Source organism: Suillus clintonianus, assembly GCF_016758775.1.
Source record: "Suillus clintonianus strain FC179 chromosome Unknown DEU56scaffold_149, whole genome shotgun sequence".
In the NCBI taxonomy this organism is placed as follows: Eukaryota; Fungi; Basidiomycota; class Agaricomycetes; order Boletales; family Suillaceae; genus Suillus; species Suillus clintonianus.
The window spans coordinates 39,794-62,257 of NW_024539373.1; the positions used below are offsets into that span (position 1 = coordinate 39,794).

Sequence of the window (22,464 nt, forward strand, 5' to 3'; positions counted from 1 at the left end):
GAGGATCGAGCAAGCTATTAGTTTTGTTAGGGCATTTGAATTTAATTGTTTCCGTGCTATTTATTTTGTGTGCTACTACTGTCCCTACAGTGTGCTATATAGCTGCTAGGAGCTGGTGGTTGTTGCTTGTAGTAGTTCTCCTACGAGCTACAGTAGTAACTGGTAGTGCTACATGATTCTATGTAGCACTACGTAGCACCATGTAGTACGACATAGTTGCCTCACTTGCTACATACTGGGCAGGTGGCAACCGGGCTACACGGACTACCCTGACTATATAGCACTACATAGTGAGCCGGCTTTTTCCTGATGTGGCCGGCTATTGATGCGTGGCGTGTAGGAAGCTATGTGATAGGTTCGTGGAGAGCCAGTCGGACAATGACGACGATTCTCGATCTAACGTTTCGCAGTTGCCGGCTCCGCTGGGGTAATGTACGATTGGGGTAAGTAAGATCACTCTTAAGAATGGCCGATATTTTTATGGTTTCTGCAGTCCTGACTTTCGGACAAGAGGTAAGTTGATGCCATTGTCGGAACATCCATCTCACCCGGAATGGTTTATATAGATTGAACTCGTCTGGGTGAGCAGAGTCACCTCATAAGAAGAACATGAAAATGCAATGAATTTGCGGCAGAGGCAACGCTGGTCACTTATGACCGTTCTGTATCTCAGTGTACGTAACTTGCGTTGTAAGTGTGGTCGGCAAGTCGGGCTGACTCGAAAATAATCTAGACACGCTATCTTGGAATATCATATGTTGTGTATGTTTGGAATGCTAAGAAATTGACACTGCACTAATAAACAATCTCCCATAATCAGCTTCCAGATTTTAGGTATGTCTCCTCATATTCACCATGTTTATTTCTTCTCACCGGCGGCATGCAGGGAACATTCAGACAATACCGCTGACAGATTCAGTGAGTATTCTGAACCAATGCTTGCCATTCCCATCTTAATCAACTGCACTCCAATGCAGGGGTGAGTCTAATTCTTGACCAGCTGGTGCAATATAATGACTGCCGCAGCTGTGAGTTTCTTTGAGTGTGTGAGTCTCCGAGGCTGATTACAACTGGATTTGTCAGGCCTGATTGTATCCACTGCACAAAATTGGGTGGGTATTGTTGTGAGTGCGATGCTGGGCGGTGAGCTATGTAGCTACAGCGTGTCAGTGATATTGACTTAACAGAAACATCACTCAAGTCATCATGGTCACTCGATTACACGCCATGTATCAACAATCCAGAAAGGTGCTGATACTTCTCGTTGTAGTCTGCCTGGCTGCCAACGTCGGCGGCTGTGTTCTCAGCGTCATAGTCACAATGGAGTCTTCAGCGGGTAAGCTTGATTTTGGATGAAAGACTTACATGCACCAGGCTTATTGATGGAATGCCAGAGGAGCTCATTCTCTCCGGTAGCTATCTGTGCACTGGTCACGCACTTAAAGGAAATCTCCGACTTCTGCCTCCCATTACTTGGATACTCGCCATTGTATGGGAGGTCCTTGCGTTATGTCTCGCAATCTGGATTGCTGTAAAACACTTCCTTGAATTGCGACGACAGTCGACAGGAGGAATTATCGGAGACTGTTTCACGGTGTTGATAAAATCACACGTTGCTTACTTTGCGAGGTGAACTAACAATGCCAATGCGGTCCCCCTCTTCCGCTGAAGTTCTGCACCTCTTAGCTTTCTTGCTGTTTCTTGCTTCATGATTGGCGGAGAGTTGTCTCCAACGTTATCAGGGGTATGTTATTCTGTCGATGACATTCTGCATGCAACGGTTCATCGTTTCTACAGGACATATATTCCCTGTACACCCAGATTTATTATGGTTTGCTTCAAATTTTCGAGGTCGTGCAGCTTTGTGTGCTAGGACCACGCCTCATCATTAGCGTTCGAGAATATCACGCCAAGCTCGTGGCCGACTCCGACGCAGCAACTGGCATGACTTCAATTGCTTTCCAAGAGCGTGTGCATGTGTCAACTAGCAGTAGCGTGTAGGATGGGAAATGTTCGAGGCGATTACCACTGGTCGGGTACTCCTGATCAGGTGCTATGTGGGGAGCGGGGAGGATTTCTTGTGGTTCCAAATCTCGTCACTGTACTTGTTTATTTATGTAAGTGATATTCACAATATTTGACAGAGAGGTGGGTCTAGACAAACCGACCCATACATTGTTCCATCGCTACGTCTTTGTTCCAAGTTTCGTCGCAGTACTTATTTATTTGATGTTCCTAAGTATACTTAAGAAGGCGGTATGCATAGACAAACCGATACATATCTCGTCACATCGATGCGTAACTCCCAGCGAGTTGAATTAGTTAGCCACTCACGCTCGCACCGAGCGGTAAGCTGAAATTATTTGGAAGGGTCGCAATCTTACTTGAAATACAGTCGTTGAACTAGTTGCCGTCCCATCTTTCCTGTGTTATGACACCGTAATGCACAGATTCATAGTGGAGGCGAGTTACATGCCACCCATCAATCTCGACTGTGAGAAGGGTTGGGAGGGTGGAGAGATGTCACCATGCAGCCAAGTCGAGTGGTGCACAAACGGGCGTAGTCGGACACCAGGGATAGCTCATCTGCTGTGTACTCAACAAGGATCTTGACGGATAAACTCTCCAAAGCAGCCCAACAGGTCGCAATAGCTTTCAAATCCTGATAACTGACGGTTGACCCATAGCACTGTAGATAGCAGAATCAATTGATTTCAGTGTGTTTGTGAATCAGTAAACGCAATATGGATTGAGATGCTCAAATGACAGGAAACTATGAGGTAAATATCTACTGGAAATCAAGTACTTCAAAGCGCTGTAGATGTTCACACTTGACGATGCTCTCGTGACCCGATTGCGACATCGTATAAGTGGGCCTCATTTCGAACATCAGCAACGTTACCCTGTTTGCCTCCATGTTCATATCCGTTGCAACGAACTTCTCCTCAGTGGTCGTCTGAAGATACGGAAGACCAGATCCAAGAGGCTCCAAAAACAGATTCGAGCTTGTTGTCTCCCCTTCGATAAGTTGCTGATTGAGTCTAGATCCGTTCCCAGCCTTGAAGTTCGCCACTCGATGAGGGTTGAAGTCGCGAATGCGTAGTGGTCGCGGCTCACGCTCCGACATCCGGTCCCCGACCAAAGATACAGACCGAAAGCCAAGTACGGAGTGTTTGCAAGGATCGCGCGAGCGCTCCACGAATGACTGGGTGTGATTTGGACCCCAGCTGGACCAAGGAAGACTAGGGGAGTCTTCAGTTGCTTTTCCATAGCGACTCGTATAGGTTGACTCGAGTTGCAAGAGAGTATCGCGCTCGACGAAGAGTGTGAAACAAGGATCGATGGCGAAGCCCCCCCCTGAAATGTTCATGCTGAAAGCGATGATTTGGTTGTGTGTGTGGGCGGGGAAAGGAATGGGGGTGAAGTTGAGATCGCTGTATTCAAAGGGACTCCGCAAGGGTGGGAGGGAGAATTTGGCAGTGATCTGGAGGGAATTGGAGGAATGGACAAGGGAATATAACGATAGTTCCCTGGCGTTGGCGACGAGAATGTTTTCGTTCGTCAGGAAGATGAAGTCCTTCGTGTCGTCAAAAGCTTCGATGCACTACAAGTCCAGTTAATTCGTAAGTCACAATAACGACGTCAGGAGATTCACTGACCTGAAAGGCGTCCTTTGACTTCCAATTCCAGATCTGCAAAAAATGGGCCGCTCCATTCGCTCTGATGGCATTTCTGAATAAAACACCATAATAGTCCCCAAAGATCGAGGATTTTTGAATGAAGAAGTTGAACAACTCCAGATCAACCTCGTTGTTGAGTGCTTTGAGGACAGGTGATGCCGCTTCCGGATGGACGTTATCCTCTGAAAGGGATCTGAAACTGATATCAAACGCGTGATTCGCCCTTGACGTCCGTTATATAGATTGTCTGTGATACGACTTGAAAAAACCACTCACCCCTGGGGTGCTTCGGCAGTGGAAACCACGAGATCCTGCGCAGGCGAAAAATTGAAATGGGGGAATGGGCTGTCGACTTGGCAGCTCCACTGACGCATTGTTGGGGCACTGGAGTGGCCATCTGCCGGTTGGGGCTGGAGAAATATTATTCGCTCGATTTGTTCGACTTGGAGTCCCAGAAATGCGACTGGGAATCCCAGAACGCCGGACGACCATCGGTACATAACCAGAGGGCACTGGACAGGGTCCAGGGCGTTCGATGAGTACTGAGCATTCTGCCATGCAGATTCTCTTTGTCGAAGCGACTGACGGAGTCCTTGGACGTCAGTATCGACCGAACCACGCACAGTGACCGGAATTGCGTTAAAATATACGAGGTCGATTGAATACAGAAACTCCGAGGAAGAGTCAATCGCTTGTTGAACATAACTGCATATCTGAAGAGACTTGAGTTAATTTTTAAAAATATGAAATTTTGCCCTTACTTGACGAGCCCGTACGAGTTCGTACACATCTAGATGGCCGAAAATCTTGAACAAAATTTCGACAGGGCAGTCTAATAGTGTTAGGGTGGCTTGATTTAATTCGCTCATGGTTGATGATTTGGTACTGCCAGTGACCCGGATGTGAGATTCACTTGCAAGAATGTAGGACAGATCACACGAACCTTTCAAGTTGCTGGGTTGCAGTTTCGGCAGAAGCAATGACGAGGTCAAGGATGTGCAGTTAATAAATCGAGTAGATATCGACGACAACTGGGATGGATTTCTTGTGGAGGTGGACCATTTTATACGCTGTGAATGTAAACGCGGATAACCGTCATCGATCGTTTATCCGCATACCTTGTTTAGGAAATCCGGGTAACACCACAGGGGCTAACAACACGTGAGCATGGTTTGAGTATGATGTCATCCTTGAACTTGAGGGGTATACCGTAGACTACAAGTTCATCAGAATGAAACACGATAGAAATGCTGAGCTCTGGGAATGATATTCATGCTGGAAGCCTCATCACTACGTGATAGAGAATACAGTAAGTGACCAACATCGGTTCCTCGTAGCGCAATTAATTGACTGCGTCTTCAAATTCTTTGGGGTCCTTTGCAATTTCAAAGCGTCCAACAGCCACAAAAAGATGATCTGGCCAGTCCTGTGATCATTGACATATCAATATAATAGCCACTGAACAGAATGTGGCCCAGCGTCGGTGGCGTTCCGGGCCGTATTTCTTCACCGAACTCTTCAGCTGCGTAGAGCGCAGGTCTGCCAAGCCAGGGTTGCTGAGTTGGGCCGCTGAGGAGTAAAAGTCGAGGGTATCGTCTATGAGCGAGGAGCAGTGTGAGTGTTGATCGAATGAAACAGGAAAATGTGGAAAAAGTGCGTGTCATAAGGCAAGGCGAGTCTGAATGTGCAAAACGGAATGAATACTGCAAGACGTGTGCAATGACGAAGTAAAGAACGAGCGGACAAGTCAAAAAGTATACGAACACACACCTGAAATGCAATTCCTCCCGTACGCATACCATATTGGCGCGATGGTGTTGCACAACGTTTTCTAAATCTGTCGGAACCTTTCAACAGCGCCATGGGATAACCACGAACCAGTCATCAATGTTACCGGAGGCCTGCAGGTGTATCTGTGGTATCTCAGAACCAAATTGTGAAACTAAAATTGACGCTTACCTTGGCACCAAAAACCAGTCATCACTAATATCTGCAGCCTTTGTTCAAGGCTGTAAATTTCGCTGATTTTACACGACCCGACGAGCATCTCGCAACTAGCACAGGAACTTGAGCACTAGTGCAATACATCCAGCAGCTGCTGGCTCAGAATTTGAATATTTTTATTTTAAGCCGCAAGATTGAGTAGACTCATCCCCGGGAATTTGGGCAGATGTCGTCAGTAACACAAGACTATATAAGGGAATAAATTCCCACTCTGATGCTTCCAACCACCAGAAACCTTGTGGGAGACATGTCAGACGTCCATCCTTTGTCGATGATCTCGGCTATAGTCGTAGTCAACAATTGTCGCTTTTTTCACAACTCTTTACCAAACCTAGGGCCGGCTGACAGACTGTAACATGCATCAAGCGGTTAGTCGTCCTCGTTTGTTGGTACCTGCGCACTCATTCCCTGCCTGTATATGCAGCGTCTATGAGATGTCACGCTAGCCTTCGATAGGACATGCTGCGCACGTCAACTCAAGTCTCATGTCATGTTGATACACCTTTATACGGCATGTACTAGGGCTAGAAATGTGATAATTAAATAGATATCCACCCTCTGATAAAAATCGGGAGGTCATCATACTTGACCTTCTTCACCATGGACCTAGCACACGGAGCTTTGGTTGTGGCTCTCCTTGCGATAATCAGTATCACGACAAGTTTTAACAAGAAGAAAGCGCGAAGAAACCTCCCTTTGCCCCCTGGTCCAAGGCCCCTGCCTATCCTTGGCAACTTGCATCGCATGAATACAGTCTTTCCTTGGATCACATACAAAGAATGGAGTGATATCTATGGTCTGTTTTCCCTTTTTGTTCGACATACGATATCTGACAGAGTTTCAGGCGACATTATATACTCTCGTATCCTCAACCAGGACGTAATCATCTTGAACTCTGAGAAGGTAGCACGAGCGCTTCTTGAGAAGCGCTCTGGCAACTATTCTGACAGACCCCGTTTTGCTACAATGGAATTGCAAGTAATACGATGCATGCTTTTCAAACCTACTCACACTATTTGTCTTAAAGGTTTGGTATTGCATTCAGGACAGTGATGCGAGGCTACGGTGATGCTTGGCGCAGGCACAGGTAAGCATATATTGTACACTCCTTGGCTTGCTCCTGCATTAAATATTTTAGACGAATATATCATCAAGCCTTCCGCCCTGAAGCCGCTGTGATTTACAGACCTATGCAGCTCCGCAAGGCGCACCAGCTCTTGCTCAATCTTTTCCATGACCCCGCTAAATATGAAATGCATCTGGAAACTCACTCGGCATCCATCGTCATGTCTGCTGTTTATGACTATGACACGAAGCCCGATGATCCCCTCGTTTCCATGATTCAGGGGGCAATGCATAGAATCATTCATGCTGAGACTCCAGAAAAGGCGGCTATCATTGATTCCTACCCTGCCTGTAAGTATTGTTCACATTGCGAGATTACCTTGATAGAACGCAACCGTAGTGACCTTAATCCCTGCCTGGTTTCCTGGAGCATCATTCAAGCGACATGCTTTGGAACTGAAGAGCGTACTCAAGGATATGGTTGAGAAACCATTCGAATATGCGATTGACAGAATTGTAAGTTCATATCTTTCTTGGGCGCGTGACGCTCTGCTTAGGTGTTTAGTCCTCTGGGTTGTCTTCCCCCTCCATGGTCTCCGAAGGACTCGCACGATTTCAAGGCGATCCGTCCTTTGAGTTGGCCATTAAAGAGTCCAGTGCAACTGCATTTGGGGGTTGGTTTATTTATCCTCCTCATGCAACCTTCGACTGACTGTGGTATCAGCTGGTTCCGAGACTGTGAGCTCGCAAGCAACTTTGCTTGGGAGAAACCTCGATTGACTTTGCCTAACAGACACATTCGGTCGTACTCGTCTTTGTACAAGCGATGGTTCTCAATCCAGAAGTTCAGAAACGTGCTCAAGCAGAAATTGATCGTGTCGTAACAGCTGACAGACTCCCCGACTTTGGTGATCGTGATTCTATGCCATACATCGAAGCTATCCTGCGCGAAACATTGAGGTTCTATCCGATTGTACCTCTCGGTAAGGCGCTCGTGGAAAGTGTATGGTTCCCGATCCCTTGACGAGCATTCCCTTAGGCGTCCCTCATGCTGCTGTGAACGACGACGTGTATGATGGATACTTTATCCCCAAAGGTGAGCAGGGAGCTTGAGTGACAATTCCTTACCTTACATTGTCTCAATCAGGAACATCTATCCTGACGAATGTCTGGTACGAACAAAATCAATATCTAACTCTTCCCTCTCACAATCGCTGTGTTCCCAGGGCAATGACACACGACGCCACGAAATACCCTGCTCCTTTCGAATTCAAGCCCGAACGATTCTTCACACCCTCTGGCGACCTGAACGACGACCACGTTACTCCCGTTTGGGGATGGGGCAGACGCATATGCGTGGGGCGTTACGTTGCAGATGCGACTTTATGGTCTGCGATCGCTTCCACGCTCGCTGTCTTCGATTTCTTGAAAGCCACGGACGCAAATGGAAAAGATATCAATTTTGAACCTCGGTGGACTTCCGGAATTATGTCGTATGTATCTCCTACAGGTACTTGCGCGCATGGCACTGACAACTTGCAGGCGTCCCGTGAGCTTCCCATGTCGGATTGTCCCTCGACGACGTGACATGGATGTGGAGAAACTTACATCCCTGATTAGCGCCACTGCGTGATTGTGATTTCTACATGTACATTTAATTTTCTGGCATGTAACAATCTGGGTTGTAACATATTCTCTTGGTTTTATATTCGCAGAAGTGCACAACAAGTGCGCTGTCTATATCGGCGTCGATGAATTGCAATGCTTAGCTAGTGGCGTAGAGTTCCGAAATTCGAAGCAAGGTGATCCAGTGGATCACACCAGACGTGAGTCAATCGGAGGATAACCTTTCGGTCATTTCTGATCATTGGACATTAGCAGTCGTGGTGTTCATTGAGATCCTCGCTTATTCGACTTGCAAGTTCACACCAAAAACATTCAAACTTTACACCTCTCCTTCATGATTATTCGCACAACAATCATACAATCGGCTCCGGTCAAATACCGAGACTGGATTATACATGGCAGGCGCCGCAGTGTTTCAGCACTTGCACTCTCCTGGCTTGCATGCACACCTGCACATTATGATTCAGACTTCGTGCACAAGACGAAAAGACAGTGTTACTCACGAGTCGCCGCAATTGCAGCTGCTCGAGCCACACGAGTTTTGAGAAACAGGGACTTGAGTGACCTGAAAGATTGAGATAAGATACGAAATGCACTGCGAGAAGCCAAGCTTACAGCGTTCATGTTGTAATGGATGGGTTGATGGTGTTGGATTGTCGTTCCTGCTAACAATACGAGTCCTTTATAGTTCGACGTGTGTGGTCTTGTTGGCGATTGCTTATAAGAAACAATGTTCGGTTTCTGTGGTGTCTTTCCCTCCCTGGTTGATCTCTGCCATCATCCATCAGATTGTGCAGCACACGTGTATTGATTTATGTGCTTCCAAGGAGTCACTCGTGTCCGCCATCATGAACTTTAACCCCTAAATGAGACGAATCATTTGTGAGGGACAGGGATCAAGGTCATACATACATGCAAGGCTTAATAAATACGACATCTCCCCTAATTTCCCCTGATCCATGCCATCACAAAGTGACATCTTCGCCACCCTGAAGCCAAGGTTGGCGCCCAGCATAGCAAATTCAACACAAAGCAAAGAGTCATGAGGTCGTCCTTATTACATATAATAAAGTCCGCCGATTGCGCCCGCAGACAGAGCGAAGCGCTGAGTGCACGAAGACCATAGCTGAGTAGGTGATGGTGAGCAGCGCACTAGGGTAAATAGCGTAGTACAGGCCCCGTGGACGGTTGTCTGTAGGCACGAAGTTCAACATCGAAATGATTAGATGAGAAATCGCGCAGCCACATAAGCCGCTTCTAGTACGGTAAATGAGCGCACGAACCACCAAATGAAACAAAAGGCCTACATACCAAGAACGTCCAGACTCCGCTCGTTTACATATCTTGGATTCTAATCGTTCGATACGAACAGAAAGCGCAATTCGCTTGTCCGACGCTGCGGTCTAGTCCTCCTGCAGGTGTTTTCGTCTGGCCACCTGGTAGCACGGCCGTGGAATATTTTACCAGCGGGAGTTCGTTACTGACATAAGACACGTTGCAGCCTGTCGAGGACCATACTTGAAAGAGCCTGAACTTGGGAACAACTTTGGCGAGTCACTGAGACTGGACGACGACCGTCCGACAACCCAGTCCGAGCTGGATCTGAAGTTTAACACGCTATAAAAGTATTTGAAGTATGTGTGCCAGACATTGACATTGTGTACATAGAATCAACCTTCTTGCTAGTTTAGAAGACAGCGACGGGGTGTGGACTCGGACTTCTGCGTAAAAGCCGTGGGAAATTAGAATGTCAAAGTTCAGCGGAGCGGTATGCAACATCGACATCGACATATACTGTTGCTGCCCAACAATCGCATATCAAACAAGGGTTAAACAAAGTTATCTATAGTTGGTTGTTGAAATCGCAATTCCCCTCGAGAGTGTTGTTGTATGAGCTTCGCAGTATCCGGGTCGTGTACGATAAAGCACCAGAGCTCTTCAGCAGCTCCCGTCATATCCCTTAATGTCTGTGTGAGCTCTTGCGCTTGGAATAACAATTTCCTGGCCCCGTTCTCTTGCATGAGTTCTGCCTCCAACGTTCGGGCTTGCAAACTATATCCTTCTAAATGTTTCAGAGCGTCTGAAATGATTGATAGGCGGAGTTGATAATCATGAGAGTTCTTCGTCAGAGTAGAGTAGAGATGTTCGAAATAGTCCTCAGCATGAAGAGCCGTTGTCTCTACCACTGCCGTCTGAATGTCTTGTATGCGTTGTCTAGAAAATTTATTGATCATTGTTGGAATAGGGAAGCAACGGGAGCCCAAACACATACTGTAAATCGATCCGATGGACAGGGCTATCAGGCGGTGATGTCTCGTGTTCAGGAACTTGGTTCTGGCTATCGGGCAGAGATGTCGCTTGTTCGGTGACATGACTCTCAGGCTGTGGGGAATGTGCGGAGCTTGGCATTGATAAGTGGAGACAGAACTACACAAGAACACTGCGGTAACTCACAGCTGTGTGGCCTTCGCAGGCTCAGACTTTGATCTACCGAGCTTACCCGCACGTCGTGCTTTGTATTTGGCTGCCATTTTCACGCTTATTGTTTTTTTGTTCCTGTAACGAATGTCAGTTGATTACGACACAACACTAGACTGGTCTCTGAAGAGTGACCTTTCATAATAATCCTGTCTATATTTTCGCGCAGCAGCTGCCCTTTCTTCCGCCGTTGCATGAAGGCGGGGTCGACCCATTAAAAATACAGGGCGATGTGAGATGTGGAGTCGACTTCGGTGTGGGTTGCAAATTCATGAGATGCACTACATTTAGTTATGGGAGATTTATACTATAATTTGTAGGGATACTACAAAATGTCGCCAGTCACAGAATGTGACAGTGTGTCACAAAAAACGGCATGAAGTTCGAATTTTGAACGGAAGTCTATGGCAGGACTTAGTTACCGATTGATTAGTTCTCTTAGAAGATCTGATCAGAAACTACAGCTGTAAATTTACCAGGAAGACCGACGCCGCGACTTGATCAAACAACCTACAAAGATGTACCCATTTTGCTTGGCATGACCTGTTGTGGCATGCCGCGTTGCCCTGGTGTGTCCTTGTTCCAATATCCGTGCCCTCGCTTGATGGTCGATGAGGCTCCAAGCTGATGCAATCCATGTGTCGTCTTGGTTGGAGAGCTGTGTGTGGGCTGTGACGAGCTGTGAGCGCCAGCCAGCTGGGTCTTTCGGGCTACCCCGGCCCGTGGAACTGCGAGTTAGAACGCGGTAACCAAGTTGAACTGTACCTCCTCAACCTCCTTGACATATCATCCCTGGCTAGGATTTGATGCCCATGGTCATCCTTTGACCGCTCCAATTCGAAGGGTCTAGCCCCACCATACCCTGGACAGGTTGAAGAGTGGGGAAGTTGAAAACTTGAAATTGAGTGTGTGTCGAATATCCTAAGGTGGAGTCGTCAGAGTAGGCGGTGCTAAGCACAGGAGGACAGGCCGCGCGTCATGGCGAAAGTGGAGCACCAAGCAATCTTTGGAGGTGTTAATCTCCTGGAGTCGTAAAGGAGCAACAAGAAGGTAGGAGAATATTTCTATGACATCATGTTTCTCACGGCGTAGGCTCTTCCAGACTATGACATTTCAAGGCGAGCTGGACATAGCAAGGTACCTGTATCATTCCCATTGCAATCGTTCGAACAGTTCCAGTTCATACCGCAGCATATCCCATCAAACAGAAACACGAGCTTTTATCCTCTGTGAGTAGCATGTCCCCTGCAAATTCCGTAATTCAAGGGGCTTTGAGCTAGTTTGTGCCATTAACATTGTCAAATACGCGCCATAGGGCTACCATGAATACTAACAAGATTCTCGATAGTGAAAATCGCATGCAGACGCCTACCCAGCAGCAACACCAGCAAAATCAAGTTCACCCCCCTCCCGGTACATCACGCCGTCCACTGCCATCCATACAAGCTGGCCATCTCCAGTTCCTCCCTTCGAGCTCTCCTGGGGTCCAGACAAAAGGCCAAGCTCCGCATGATGCGTCTGGGACGTTTGTTGCCATTAGTCCTCACCCAAGCGCATCGCAAGGAGGCAACATACCTCCATCCTCATCCGTAGGAAGTCCGCAGCAGCACTACCCACCATCGTCATTCCAGCAGAATCAATATCCGGGACAATACACGTTATCCCAGCAGCCCCCACAATTCCCAACCGCGCACCCACAACCTTATCCATACACACACGCTCGTGGATATGCACCACACTTTCCTCTAGAATCTGGCCAGTATCAACAAAATCCACTAGGCTTCCGACCCATGATGCAGGCGCACTCACCACATGATGCGGGTGGGCGTTCCTATCCGTCTGGTGGTAATTCGGGAATGTACTTCACTGCACATAGCCCCACGGGTCACTCTCCGCTACCTGTACAGCAGCCTCCTCCGGGCGCCTCTGGTTCACATAGTACATTGCAGTACCAGTCTGTGCGCTATCCCAGTCCATACACTCCTTACCGTTACAACAATGCATATCAGCCAAATCCATACCAGTGGTACTACAGTTCACCTGTCCCACCTGAATTTAACGAGAGGATCCACATGCATTATCAACATCAGTACCCAATACACTTTCCACCTCTGCAGGATTCTCCTTCGACAGACTTGGAGACACGTTTTTCGCAAGCCTCTATTCATGGCGGACCTGCTTTACCTGTGCAGTCGACTGCTCCACCCGCGGTTCTGTCGGCAAGGCATCCACCTCAGGTACCTCAGGCTGTGTCAGCTCCCCCACCATCATCGGCTCCCGTGTCGAACTCTCCCGCTATGGTCACCCGCTCCGAACGTGCCCCATCAACAGTTACTACTCCACCTCGCCCTCGTTCTGAACGTCCCATTGTACGTCGAGTTTATCATCCCAATCCCCCCTCCCATAGATCCGAATGGGTGATGTGGATAGGGAATGTTCCAGGTGGTACCACCCATGACGAACTCTGGAAATTCTTGAAGCGCTCTCCTTCTATGGACAATGACTCGTTTGAGTCTGAAGACAATGGTGTTCTATCAATTTTCTTAATCTCCCGGTCAAACTGCGCATTTGTCAACTTTGACACGGAAGTGCACTTACGGTGCGCAATTGTGCGGTTCAATGGGCAACAGCTCCATCCACATGAACGGCGGGGTCCACGACTTGTTTGTCGAGCACGTCGCAAAGAGGATGATCTGCGTGCTGGGGTAGGTGGGCAACGGGGAGTGGGTGTGCACACTCGCTATATCCGTGAGCAATCTCAGCAGGGACAAACGGATAAGCAGGTTGCACCAAGTGAAGACGATCAGTCATCACCTACCGATCGCTTTTCGAACATATCGAGTGAGTCAGGACATCCACTAGCCGTGCCTGTGCCATTACTGTCAAGTGATGAGGAGGCTGCCCGAGCCCGCCCAAGTTTGCAATTCGGAGGCAGTGTCAAGGCTCAATCAAATAGTTCCTATGCGTCGACGAACTCTAGCTTTTTGTCAAGATATTTTCCGAAACGCTTTTTCATTCTGAAGTCTTTGACGCAGGTTCGTGTTTCAAGAGGATTACAAGTTGTGGTTTGTTTATGATGTTTTTGACCTTGTAGTCCGACCTAGACTTGAGTGTTGAAAACGGATTGTGGGCAACTCAAAGGCATAACGAGGCCATTCTTGACCAGGCTTACCGCACTAGCAATGAAGTTATCTTGATATTTAGTGTGAACAAGAGCGGAGAGTTTTATGGATATGCACGGTATGTAATGTTCTCTGTTTTTTCCCAGTACTGATTTCAATGACCTCAAAAGGATGGCCAGTCGGATATTACGGGGCGAGCACAAAGTTTCGTGGGCATCGCATGCAGACTCTTCGACGACCTCTCTTTCCTCGTCTCGGCGCGAGCACGGCAGTCCTAGCCTAGTTGCTACTAATCAACCCTTCTTCACGCCATCAGAACACCGTCTCGTCGAGGAGTCGCCGATGCCTTTCACTCCATATTCTGGAGGGTTGCTGAGCAATAAACCTTCTCCCATGGAGCCACACCGAGCATCTGCACCAGCTGCACTCGGACCTCGCCCGCGGCGGGAATTTTCGGCAGAGCCACCAACTCCTCTCAGTGACAGCGGGAATGTTAGGTTAACTGCCAGATTAATATCCAAGGATTTTGCAGATTCGACTCCCGACATTGTGCTCGACAAAAATGCGCCCGTCCGGGCGGTACGGAATAAGGGGAGCACAGATGGCACGAAGTCGGTGGGATCTGCCTTGCAAGCTGTGGAAGAAGAGAATAACAGTATAAGTAGCGATGATGGCGACGCTGGGGAAGAACAGCTGAAAGATGACGCGATGCCATCGATGACAAAGAACGTTGGGGACGAGGAGCAACAGGGTTGGGGACAGGCATTCAAGGTGGAGTGGCTCTGCACTGACCGTCTTCCTTTCCATTGCACTCGACACCTTCGTAATCCTTGGAACCATGATCGGGAGATCAAGATCTCGCGGGATGGTACGGAGGTTGAGCCAGGGGTGGGTCAACAGCTTTTGGAACAATGGCAGACACTCACTGCTGCGCCAACGGTAACGGACACAACCAAGTCGACCGCCGCGATACATTAACGTACGGCCAAGCCCATGTCAACGCTCTCATCGACCGCGGTAAACTCAGGGCACAGTGGGGAATCATTATGATTGACACGTTTACACGGTCTCAAGACCACGAGAAATCACAGCAGGCGCTGCAAATCATACGTAGACATACACCATTCATTTGACTCATTCATTCTCATCTTCACTTCATCTTCAGACATTTTACGACACAAATATGTATACTTGAATATTCACGCGACAAGAATTATCTGTTTTTAGTTTAGTAATCTTTGTGGGGCTTGTGTTTTGTGATACTGGGTCCAGTTTTCCTATCACGCCTGTCATGCAGCGATACTTTCTTATTAGCATATGTTATATACGCGTATGATAAGGGTCTCCCGTAGTCCGGCGAGCGGGTTTGGCGGGGTGATCGCGTTTGAGTTTGTGTGGTCGCCATTGCACACACCAGGCGAAGGCGAGTTTAAAACTCAGCTGGGCGTTGCCATTTCGGTGTTGCTTTGTCCAGCTGAGGTAACAAATCACTGATCACCAACCGCTCTTTTTACCTCTCATGCGATCTCAGCTGACTGTGCTACAAGCTGGGGCCTGGGCCGCCCAGGTTCTAAGATTGTCAACAGAACGCACACAACTTGGGACCGATGATCACACCGAGTCTTGAGTCCCAACGAGCTGGTCCAGGCGTCAGGTCTTTACAGATGTCACCGAACGAAAACCGGTCCGTAATCTACCTATGACGAGCCCTAATGGCTACATATTGATCGCGAACCTACCTCTTACAAATAGGACCCACAAGTTGGTCTCATGTTCACGATCTCCATTTGATATTTTAGCTAGTGTGCGTTGCAGGCTATCCTAGGCTATAATCGGTGTCCGATCGCCAGGGAACAACTTTGACGGAAGGCGTCTAGCAGATTCACTGCCCATTCGATCGGAATTTAAAAGCAGTATCACATTTAGGAGTCCTGCTCGTCGTAGCTCCAAGTGGCATATATCTGAGGTACGTACGCGAGCAATTAGTGCAGGTGAGACCAACCATTATGCAAACGCAGCCCTGAGCATGCGTTGATTATAAGGGTCCACGGCATGTACTAACATACTTCTGATATAGTATGTAATAATGTAGACAAAGGTAATGTCCAACGATCCATCATGACAGACATCAGATCTCAGACACCGACCTTTGCGATATCGAATCGTGCCAAGTCTTGACCCAATCCGTCACTCGACCCGCAAGTAACTTACCCTCTTCGTCTCGCTTATCCATATCGATACCTAACCTACCCCTCCTACGCATTTCCGCTTTCGCATTCTTGCCCAGCGACCATGCGTCCTCCACAGCAGAAGCCCACTCGCCAGTCTCATAAGCCTCTCGAGAGATTTCGATTCCAACTCCTTCCCGTGCGAGTAGCAGCTTCAGGCCATGCTCTTCCACGAAAATTGGACGTGCGACATAAACGAAAGGTGTGCAAGAGTCGACGCATTCCGAGACTGTCCCATATCCCTTTGGAAAAGCCATTAGCCAAGGAAAACAGCATCAAGGGGCCACATGACATAACGTACTAGTTTCCCAAGCAGAACATCTGCAACAGCTGTCAGATCGGGCATGTAGACGTATTTTGGGGCGACAAAAAACCTGTCGGGCGGTTTTTCGTCTGCTTCATCTTGCCCCCATTTTGATACTCCACATACAATCGCGATCCAAGACGAGTCCGGTAACAGCCGTGCATCGAGGTTGTCTATAGCATGATCGAGCGTTATATCCGACGCAAACGCATCGAAATATGAACGGGCGACGTTGTTCTTGAAACAAGACTCTGTTTTGGTCAACATCGCGCATATATTGTCACATGTAGGGCTAGGCACGGGCTTGATGACAGGAGGGCGAGATGGCGTTTCCATTTTCCTGAGAGCGTCACCACAAGGAGGGATCTCGGACAGTGGACTATCATGGATCTCTGCGGGAGAATGGTTTCGAGGTGTTCTGCTCCCTGGACTTGAGTGACCAGTGCTGCTCCCGCGACTGGAAGTTGGCCTCCGGAAGACCTGTCCGCCAAATGATACAATTAGGATCTTTGTCTCATCCGGATTGTGTAAGTGTTCAGGGACACCAATCGACGAAAGAAATTGGGATCGACCAACAGGGGAGTAAACTGTGTCTGGACTATTGGTAATACCACGAACAAGAAGGGGAGCTTGGATAATGCTACGCGCAAATGGTTTCTTCGTGTGCGAATCAGCGAAGGGTATCGAAGAATGGAGTGCATATGCAGTGGGTTCCTGGACAAGATGAGCCACGATATCATCTAGGATTGTATTGTTGTCCTGGTCAGTCCAGGGTGGCGCCGGTAATGACGGGGAGATCGAGAACGATGGAATAGGTATGCATCCAGGAAGTCGAACGAGAAGGTCTGCGCAGCGATAACCATAATATATTTGTTGAACCAAGGGCTTAAGCTCTTCGTCTGAGATCGGATAGTCCGGAGCGAGGTTATCAATCGCAATTTCTTCTCCTAGAGGCGCATTGACATCGACTTGGTCCGTAAATGTTGTTGAAAGGTAGCTGTATACGGAATCGAATGTGAAATTTGAGATAAGGATGGATGGCAAGCCCGCGGCATTTGCGGCTTCACTGGATAATTGATAAGCACAGGGTATGCTATGTGGAATTCTGAGCTCACCATCCAAGGAAGGCAGCGTCACTAAGGACACAGTCAACCTGTATGTCAAAGAGCCAATGCTTCTCTTGCGCCAGAAGAGATTCCTTGCGTGCTAGAAAGGACCTGAGAGCTTCAACACTCCTGTGACGGTCGACTCGGTATCTGATGGTGTAGCAATGAATGGGATGAGCTAATTGTAGGTTAAACCCACTCACGCCACGGGCTGCACAACGACTGGGTCAATCTCGGCGAAACGATAGAGGACCCCAAGACTAATACTGTCGCTGAAAACATGTTTTGGAGCAGACGAGATTATGTGTATCGTCATCTGAGAGTCGAGGTTAAGGAGGTGGCGAGCGAATGCAGAGACCCGCGTCGCATGACCATAGCCTATAGAAGAAAGAAGTGAGAATCGGTCGCTAGACGGGATTGAATACATACCATGCCCAGAGCAATAGTACGCGAACACGAGTGGCTTCTTCATGGGGTGGATTGTTGAGGACTGAGTACCCAGGAAAAACTTGACCTCGGCGTCTAGACTTTATAGACACCATACTCGCTAGCCTCGATCCTGATAGCTAAATGTCGAGAGGAAATTTTGGTTTGCGCTTAGACTGAGGCAGCTAGTGCTTGCTTATCGGCGGCTTGGCATGAAAGTCTATGCAGTTGAATGACGTTCAGAATCGCTGTTAGGCGACGAAAGTACTTAAGCACATGCCAGGCTAGGCCCGATGGTTCTGGACGAGCGTTTTTACGTTGACGCTTAACGGACCGAGTCCTCTGATTGGTGGGAAGGCCTCGGTTGTGATACACTAATACAAATTTTCGCGAGCAGCTCAGCGATCCAGATTGAGTTATTCAAGCCTCAGACGCGGCCGTATACGGTATGTACTAGGTCGTACATGAGTAGCCGGTTGCCAACTTGCACAACGCGGATTGTATGGCGTCCTCGAGGCTTTGTCCAATTGTTGCCTCCATAGTCAAGCCCTCGTCCTATTTACTACTTAATGATGAACTATCTGATGAATGATGAGAAACACACGCTTTTAGGATCTTAAGCTTCAAACTAGGCTCTCAAGGACCGTCGATGAGCGTAGATAAGAACGTGGTTAAACAAGAGCATATTGTTTACCAAATTCTCAACCACGTCCAACACTCAGTTCGCCCCGGCGCACATCTGTCGATTTGCTGGGAGTAATTGGGACTTGGTCCAGGCTTGTCATAGGACGGTGTGTCAAGCAACAGGTTAGACACGACATCAAGTCATCGCTTACCATACGTCATATGAGGGACCCTTTGACAAGTTCACGCCGACTGGTTCGCAAGTCATCATGAGCTTCATCTTGACTAGGGAACTTGATACATTCGAGTTACACGCTCTGTCACGGTGATCGTAAGATGTTAGCGAGTACCACATCCCGCTAGAATATACATTCCGACGAGAGGTTGAACTCGCGAAAATCTTACTAGATATTGTGATCAAGGCCGCGAGTAACCTTGATCGTTGGGCCCATCTCATTGCTTGTGCAAGAATGGTCGAGGAAGATATGCGGGGTTGGGGGGGTGCGACAGCAAGTAACTAATTAGCGACAAAAGACTAATCAACAACAATCAACAACACACAGTAGCTGATTAGTATACATACGTAAGCTATTGAGGTCCTTCTTTGTGGAAAAGTGCCATCATGATAGATTTCATGCCTCGATGCACTGCTCGAGTAGAAAACGTGCTTGACGCATGTCTAAGGGCATTAGTTCATATTCACTTGTTTCTCCCGAAACAGCCCGAATATAGTCCGAAGTTAAGTTCGAACTGCTTGTCAGTGTGCGGAATCAGGGTCAATTACAAATTGGACGTATTACACATGTCATGTACAAAAATTATGTGCTCCTCCGTTTAAATATAATTATACAGCTGGTCAAGCAGCTCGCTTCATGCGCTGAGGTTGATTATATCTGCGAGCTTGTCTGCTGTCATATCCCGGTGTCGGGGAACGACACGGCAAGGGAGAGATTCGGGGTGTCTGATTTATCTCATCGGTTAGCTCACTACTCCGTGAATTAAGGCATGGAACACGACACTCACGAAATTAATCCAGTGGACCATTGAAAGATAGGGTCTACTTCTTTGCCATCACTGTCCAATGGTCTCATAAAACGGAAAGTTGCTAGCAGAGACACCATAGCAATCCACAAGGAAGCATCGGCAAAATACCTCCCAACACATACTCGGCGCCCGAAGCCAAAAGGAAATTCGACAGTGTCGTCGTTCAGTTGTCCATTAGCCATGAAAAACCTCTCCGGCTTGAAGTCATTAGGATTCGGGTATCGAACTTTGTCTTGTGACATGGCCCTGTAGCAGTCACTTTAACACAACTCAAGACCAAGCGAGTACCACGACACACCAGATATTTGCCATAACAATTGCACCTACGTGATGATTAGCATCAGAAGTGACGAGGTATAGGAGATATCAGACCTTTGGGTATGTAATGATCATTGTATACGTCGCTGTCTGCAGTATAATGTGGCAAACCTGATTTTGCCCCATGTCAGACCCTGACATACGATGCAGGAGATCAACCCACCAAGAGGGAATACAGGATGCCATCTAAGCGTCTCACGTAAGACTGCTTCTACATACGGCAACGAAGATCGATCTTCAAAGGTAGGAAGCCAGTCGGCGCCTCCAACGGCCTCAATCTCCGTTTGTGCACGTTTCTGTACATCTGGATAGAGCATCATAGCAAGAACAAAGACAGTGAGCGTTGACGCAGTCTAGATACCCGTCAGTTCGTGGGAGGTACGTTGATGTAGATAAGCGGGACCGACCGTTTCAACTCCAGCTGGATACAAGCATGGATCAGTGTCGTCACACTGTAAAACGAATTGCAGCATACCAATGAATGCTGTAGCAGAAGACGACTTTAATGCAAGCTCGAATTCATCCGCATTACCGTGCGTCTCTATCCGCTTATATGACTCCGAGATCATACACGGATTCGAAGTTGCGGTCATCTACACCTCATGTTAATATGGATTCATTCTTATTCGGGATAAGATGCTTACTACACGTTCTCGTGCATACCGGAACGGGATGTCGACCATCGCGGTAGCGTTCTTTTGCGATTGGACAGCGAGTCTTTTGAAATTTGCTCCAGGGAACCAAGAAGGCAGTTTTAACACTAAGCTGAGTCAGAGATTATTTTCTGGAGACGTAAATTGATAATAACTTACGAAACGGAAATGTCTCCAGAATGGCTGAAGTTTGGGGGCTTGCCACCTCTAAAAAGACCTTGATCGCCTTTTCAGCGGTAAGTAAAAGTGGGTCGTCATTCCGCTGGGCCTCGTAATCGTATACAGCAGACATTATGATAGATGAGGCGAAACTGGGGTTACCGCGGTTTTATCATTACGCTTGCCGAGGGATAAGCTATCACTTACAGTTCGATGTGGCGCTGGTAGCGATCAGGAGTTTCTATGATGCCCTGCAACATCTGACGAGCTTTGCGAAGTTGAATAGGTAAGTAATCCTTTGCAGCCTCGGAACGGAATGATTGATGGAAAATTCGTCGATGCAATCTCCATTCATCGGAATACCTTAACTGGGCACTATTAAATTCAGATCCAATTCTATGAGGGCATCAGATGTAAATTTAGAAAGTTGACTGGTTCCCTTACGCCTTCATGGTAGAGATCGGTGGCCTGTCAGAATAAATACTAGAGCGATGGTCCAACAGTGCTTTGGCGACTTCCTGCGATTGCAGAACAATGATTTGGCGTCCGAACAGCTTACAGTAGATGATATTCCCTTTAAAAAAGTAAGGAGGCTTTATTCTTGGAAAAATGACGGACCTACCGCGTGTCGATGCCCACTGAGTGAAGCTAACCCATGGCTGACTGCCGTTGAGGTCGAGCAGGTTACCTAGCACCGGCAAGCCCTTGGGGCCAGGAGGAAGGGAGAGATTGGATGAACCTTTGCGTCGAACTCGGTAAATGGCCAGAAAGAGACATATGATGGCAGGAATATAGATCATGGGAGTGAGGGACATCTCAAATGATGATAAAGATCCATGCATCACAAGCAGCTTTAATATCTTTGAAGCATGCTATTTGAGTCTAGAAAAAAACAATTGTCGCCATATTCATGTTAACACCATGCCCTCCTGGGACGGGAATTCAATTGCCCATATTCTGTCATGACGGCTTGCGCCCTATGAAGGAAAGGCTAGGTCAAGTCTCACAAGGAGTTGTCCCGATCTGTGTATTTTCTTTTTGCACGGCATGCACAATTGAATATACGTGAATACTCGCATCAAAGAGATACGTCAGCGACGATGACACCCGTCTCCCACGAGATATCCCTGCGAGTCCCTACGGCGGTTCCGCTGTCAGTTGGCTGAAGCTTGGCTTGACACTTCATGAAAGGAATAAATGAATTACTTACGATGACCAAATTGAACACAAATAGTAGATGAAAACCGAAATTGTGGCAAAGTAGATGTGCGAGGCGGAGGGGCGGTGAAGGAATCCACAACAAGCCTGTCAATACTCTCGGTTACCGCTCATCGACCTGGCCGAATGAGTGGTAACCGATGATAGGATCGTCGCCGGAAGGCGATGTATTCGGTCCATACCGAGTAATCTGTAATGATACGAGGTGGAATGAAACCGAACTGAGATCATGAATCGAGCAATAAACCTTGTCTGCAAGATTCGTTTCAGATTTCAGTTAACCTCCACAACTGAATCTTACCAAGTACCCATCAGGCAGCCTCGGGCTTCCGCAAGGTAGTCGATTGAAAGGTAAATGAAAAGAAATGAGAAACTTTTTAAGTATCAGCTGAGCTTGCGCGGAAATGGC

General features: G+C 47.8%; 6 protein-coding genes across 6 annotated transcripts; 2 read left to right on the top strand and 4 right to left on the bottom strand.

Annotated features, from left to right (window-relative positions):
• Positions 1 to 2,720: 2,720 nt before the first annotated feature.
• On the bottom strand, positions 2,721 to 4,730 carry DEU56DRAFT_146364 (uncharacterized protein). The gene is made up of 5 exons (XM_041344767.1): positions 4,624 to 4,730; positions 4,442 to 4,565; positions 3,957 to 4,393; positions 3,660 to 3,903; positions 2,721 to 3,604 (listed from the first exon to the last, which is right to left on the bottom strand). The coding sequence occupies exons 2-5, from the start codon at positions 4,547 to 4,549 to the stop codon at positions 2,789 to 2,791; spliced, it is 1,605 nt and encodes a 534-aa protein (XP_041202080.1). The 5' UTR covers positions 4,550 to 4,565; positions 4,624 to 4,730; the 3' UTR covers positions 2,721 to 2,788.
• Positions 4,731 to 6,284: 1,554 nt separating this feature from the next.
• Positions 6,285 to 8,382, top strand: DEU56DRAFT_895574 (cytochrome P450; the record flags this gene model as incomplete). The annotated part of the gene is made up of 12 exons (XM_041356391.1): positions 6,285 to 6,480; positions 6,529 to 6,711; positions 6,744 to 6,771; positions 6,823 to 7,100; positions 7,150 to 7,265; positions 7,315 to 7,423; positions 7,474 to 7,487; positions 7,543 to 7,732; positions 7,789 to 7,845; positions 7,897 to 7,921; positions 7,976 to 8,242; positions 8,292 to 8,382. 12 exons carry the CDS (start codon positions 6,285 to 6,287, stop codon positions 8,380 to 8,382), a joined length of 1,554 nt encoding a protein of 517 aa, XP_041202081.1.
• A 1,687-nt stretch (positions 8,383 to 10,069) lies between these two features.
• Positions 10,070 to 11,145, bottom strand: DEU56DRAFT_146539 (uncharacterized protein). The gene is made up of 4 exons (XM_041344768.1): positions 10,989 to 11,145; positions 10,830 to 10,931; positions 10,648 to 10,776; positions 10,070 to 10,589 (listed from the first exon to the last, which is right to left on the bottom strand). Exons 1-4 carry the CDS (start codon positions 11,066 to 11,068, stop codon positions 10,205 to 10,207), a joined length of 696 nt encoding a protein of 231 aa, XP_041202082.1. The 5' UTR covers positions 11,069 to 11,145; the 3' UTR covers positions 10,070 to 10,204.
• A 593-nt stretch (positions 11,146 to 11,738) lies between these two features.
• DEU56DRAFT_838805 (YT521-B-like domain-containing protein) lies at positions 11,739 to 15,319 on the top strand. Its single transcript, XM_041354894.1, has 7 exons — positions 11,739 to 11,760; positions 11,822 to 11,903; positions 11,956 to 11,990; positions 12,062 to 12,082; positions 12,134 to 13,888; positions 13,948 to 14,093; positions 14,146 to 15,319. Exons 5-7 carry the CDS (start codon positions 12,176 to 12,178, stop codon positions 14,951 to 14,953), a joined length of 2,667 nt encoding a protein of 888 aa, XP_041202083.1. The 5' UTR covers positions 11,739 to 11,760; positions 11,822 to 11,903; positions 11,956 to 11,990; positions 12,062 to 12,082; positions 12,134 to 12,175; the 3' UTR covers positions 14,954 to 15,319.
• Positions 15,320 to 16,103: 784 nt separating this feature from the next.
• Positions 16,104 to 18,085, bottom strand: DEU56DRAFT_747920 (uncharacterized protein; the record flags this gene model as incomplete). The annotated part of the gene is made up of 5 exons (XM_041349309.1): positions 16,104 to 16,445; positions 16,505 to 17,573; positions 17,623 to 17,763; positions 17,817 to 17,991; positions 18,043 to 18,085. 5 exons carry the CDS (start codon positions 18,083 to 18,085, stop codon positions 16,104 to 16,106), a joined length of 1,770 nt encoding a protein of 589 aa, XP_041202084.1.
• Positions 18,086 to 19,533: 1,448 nt separating this feature from the next.
• DEU56DRAFT_747902 (cytochrome P450) lies at positions 19,534 to 21,637 on the bottom strand (the record flags this gene model as incomplete). Its single annotated transcript, XM_041349306.1, has 11 exons — positions 19,534 to 19,624; positions 19,687 to 19,953; positions 20,006 to 20,030; positions 20,080 to 20,136; positions 20,189 to 20,378; positions 20,487 to 20,618; positions 20,670 to 20,785; positions 20,838 to 20,989; positions 21,045 to 21,233; positions 21,282 to 21,411; positions 21,460 to 21,637. The coding sequence occupies 11 exons, from the start codon at positions 21,635 to 21,637 to the stop codon at positions 19,534 to 19,536; spliced, it is 1,527 nt and encodes a 508-aa protein (XP_041202085.1).
• Between the last annotated feature and the right edge of the window lie 827 nt (positions 21,638 to 22,464).

What these genes read in the sequence shown, in the direction of transcription:
- DEU56DRAFT_146539 (XM_041344768.1), bottom strand. Translation starts at nt 11,068, where the DNA reads ATGGGTCGACCCCGCCTTCATGCAACGGCGGAAGAAAGGGCAGCTGCT. An exon ending in AGACAGGATTATTATGAAAG is followed by an intron (nt 10,932 to 10,988) that starts GTCACTCTTCAG and finishes CATTCGTTACAG; the next exon opens with GAACAAAAAAACAATAAGCG. An exon ending in CCTGCGAAGGCCACACAGCT is followed by an intron (nt 10,777 to 10,829) that starts GTGAGTTACCGC and finishes ATCAATGCCAAG; the next exon opens with CTCCGCACATTCCCCACAGC.
- DEU56DRAFT_838805 (XM_041354894.1), top strand. Translation starts at nt 12,176, where the DNA reads ATGAATACTAACAAGATTCTCGATAGTGAAAATCGCATGCAGACGCCT. An exon ending in TTCTGAAGTCTTTGACGCAG is followed by an intron (nt 13,889 to 13,947) that starts GTTCGTGTTTCA and finishes TTGACCTTGTAG; the next exon opens with TCCGACCTAGACTTGAGTGT. An exon ending in GAGTTTTATGGATATGCACG is followed by an intron (nt 14,094 to 14,145) that starts GTATGTAATGTT and finishes TGACCTCAAAAG; the next exon opens with GATGGCCAGTCGGATATTAC.
- DEU56DRAFT_146364 (XM_041344767.1), bottom strand. Translation starts at nt 4,549, where the DNA reads ATGAGCGAATTAAATCAAGCCACCCTAACACTATTAGACTGCCCTGTC. An exon ending in ACTGCCGAAGCACCCCAGGG is followed by an intron (nt 3,904 to 3,956) that starts GTGAGTGGTTTT and finishes ACGGACGTCAAG; the next exon opens with GGCGAATCACGCGTTTGATA. An exon ending in AGTCAAAGGACGCCTTTCAG is followed by an intron (nt 3,605 to 3,659) that starts GTCAGTGAATCT and finishes CTGGACTTGTAG; the next exon opens with TGCATCGAAGCTTTTGACGA.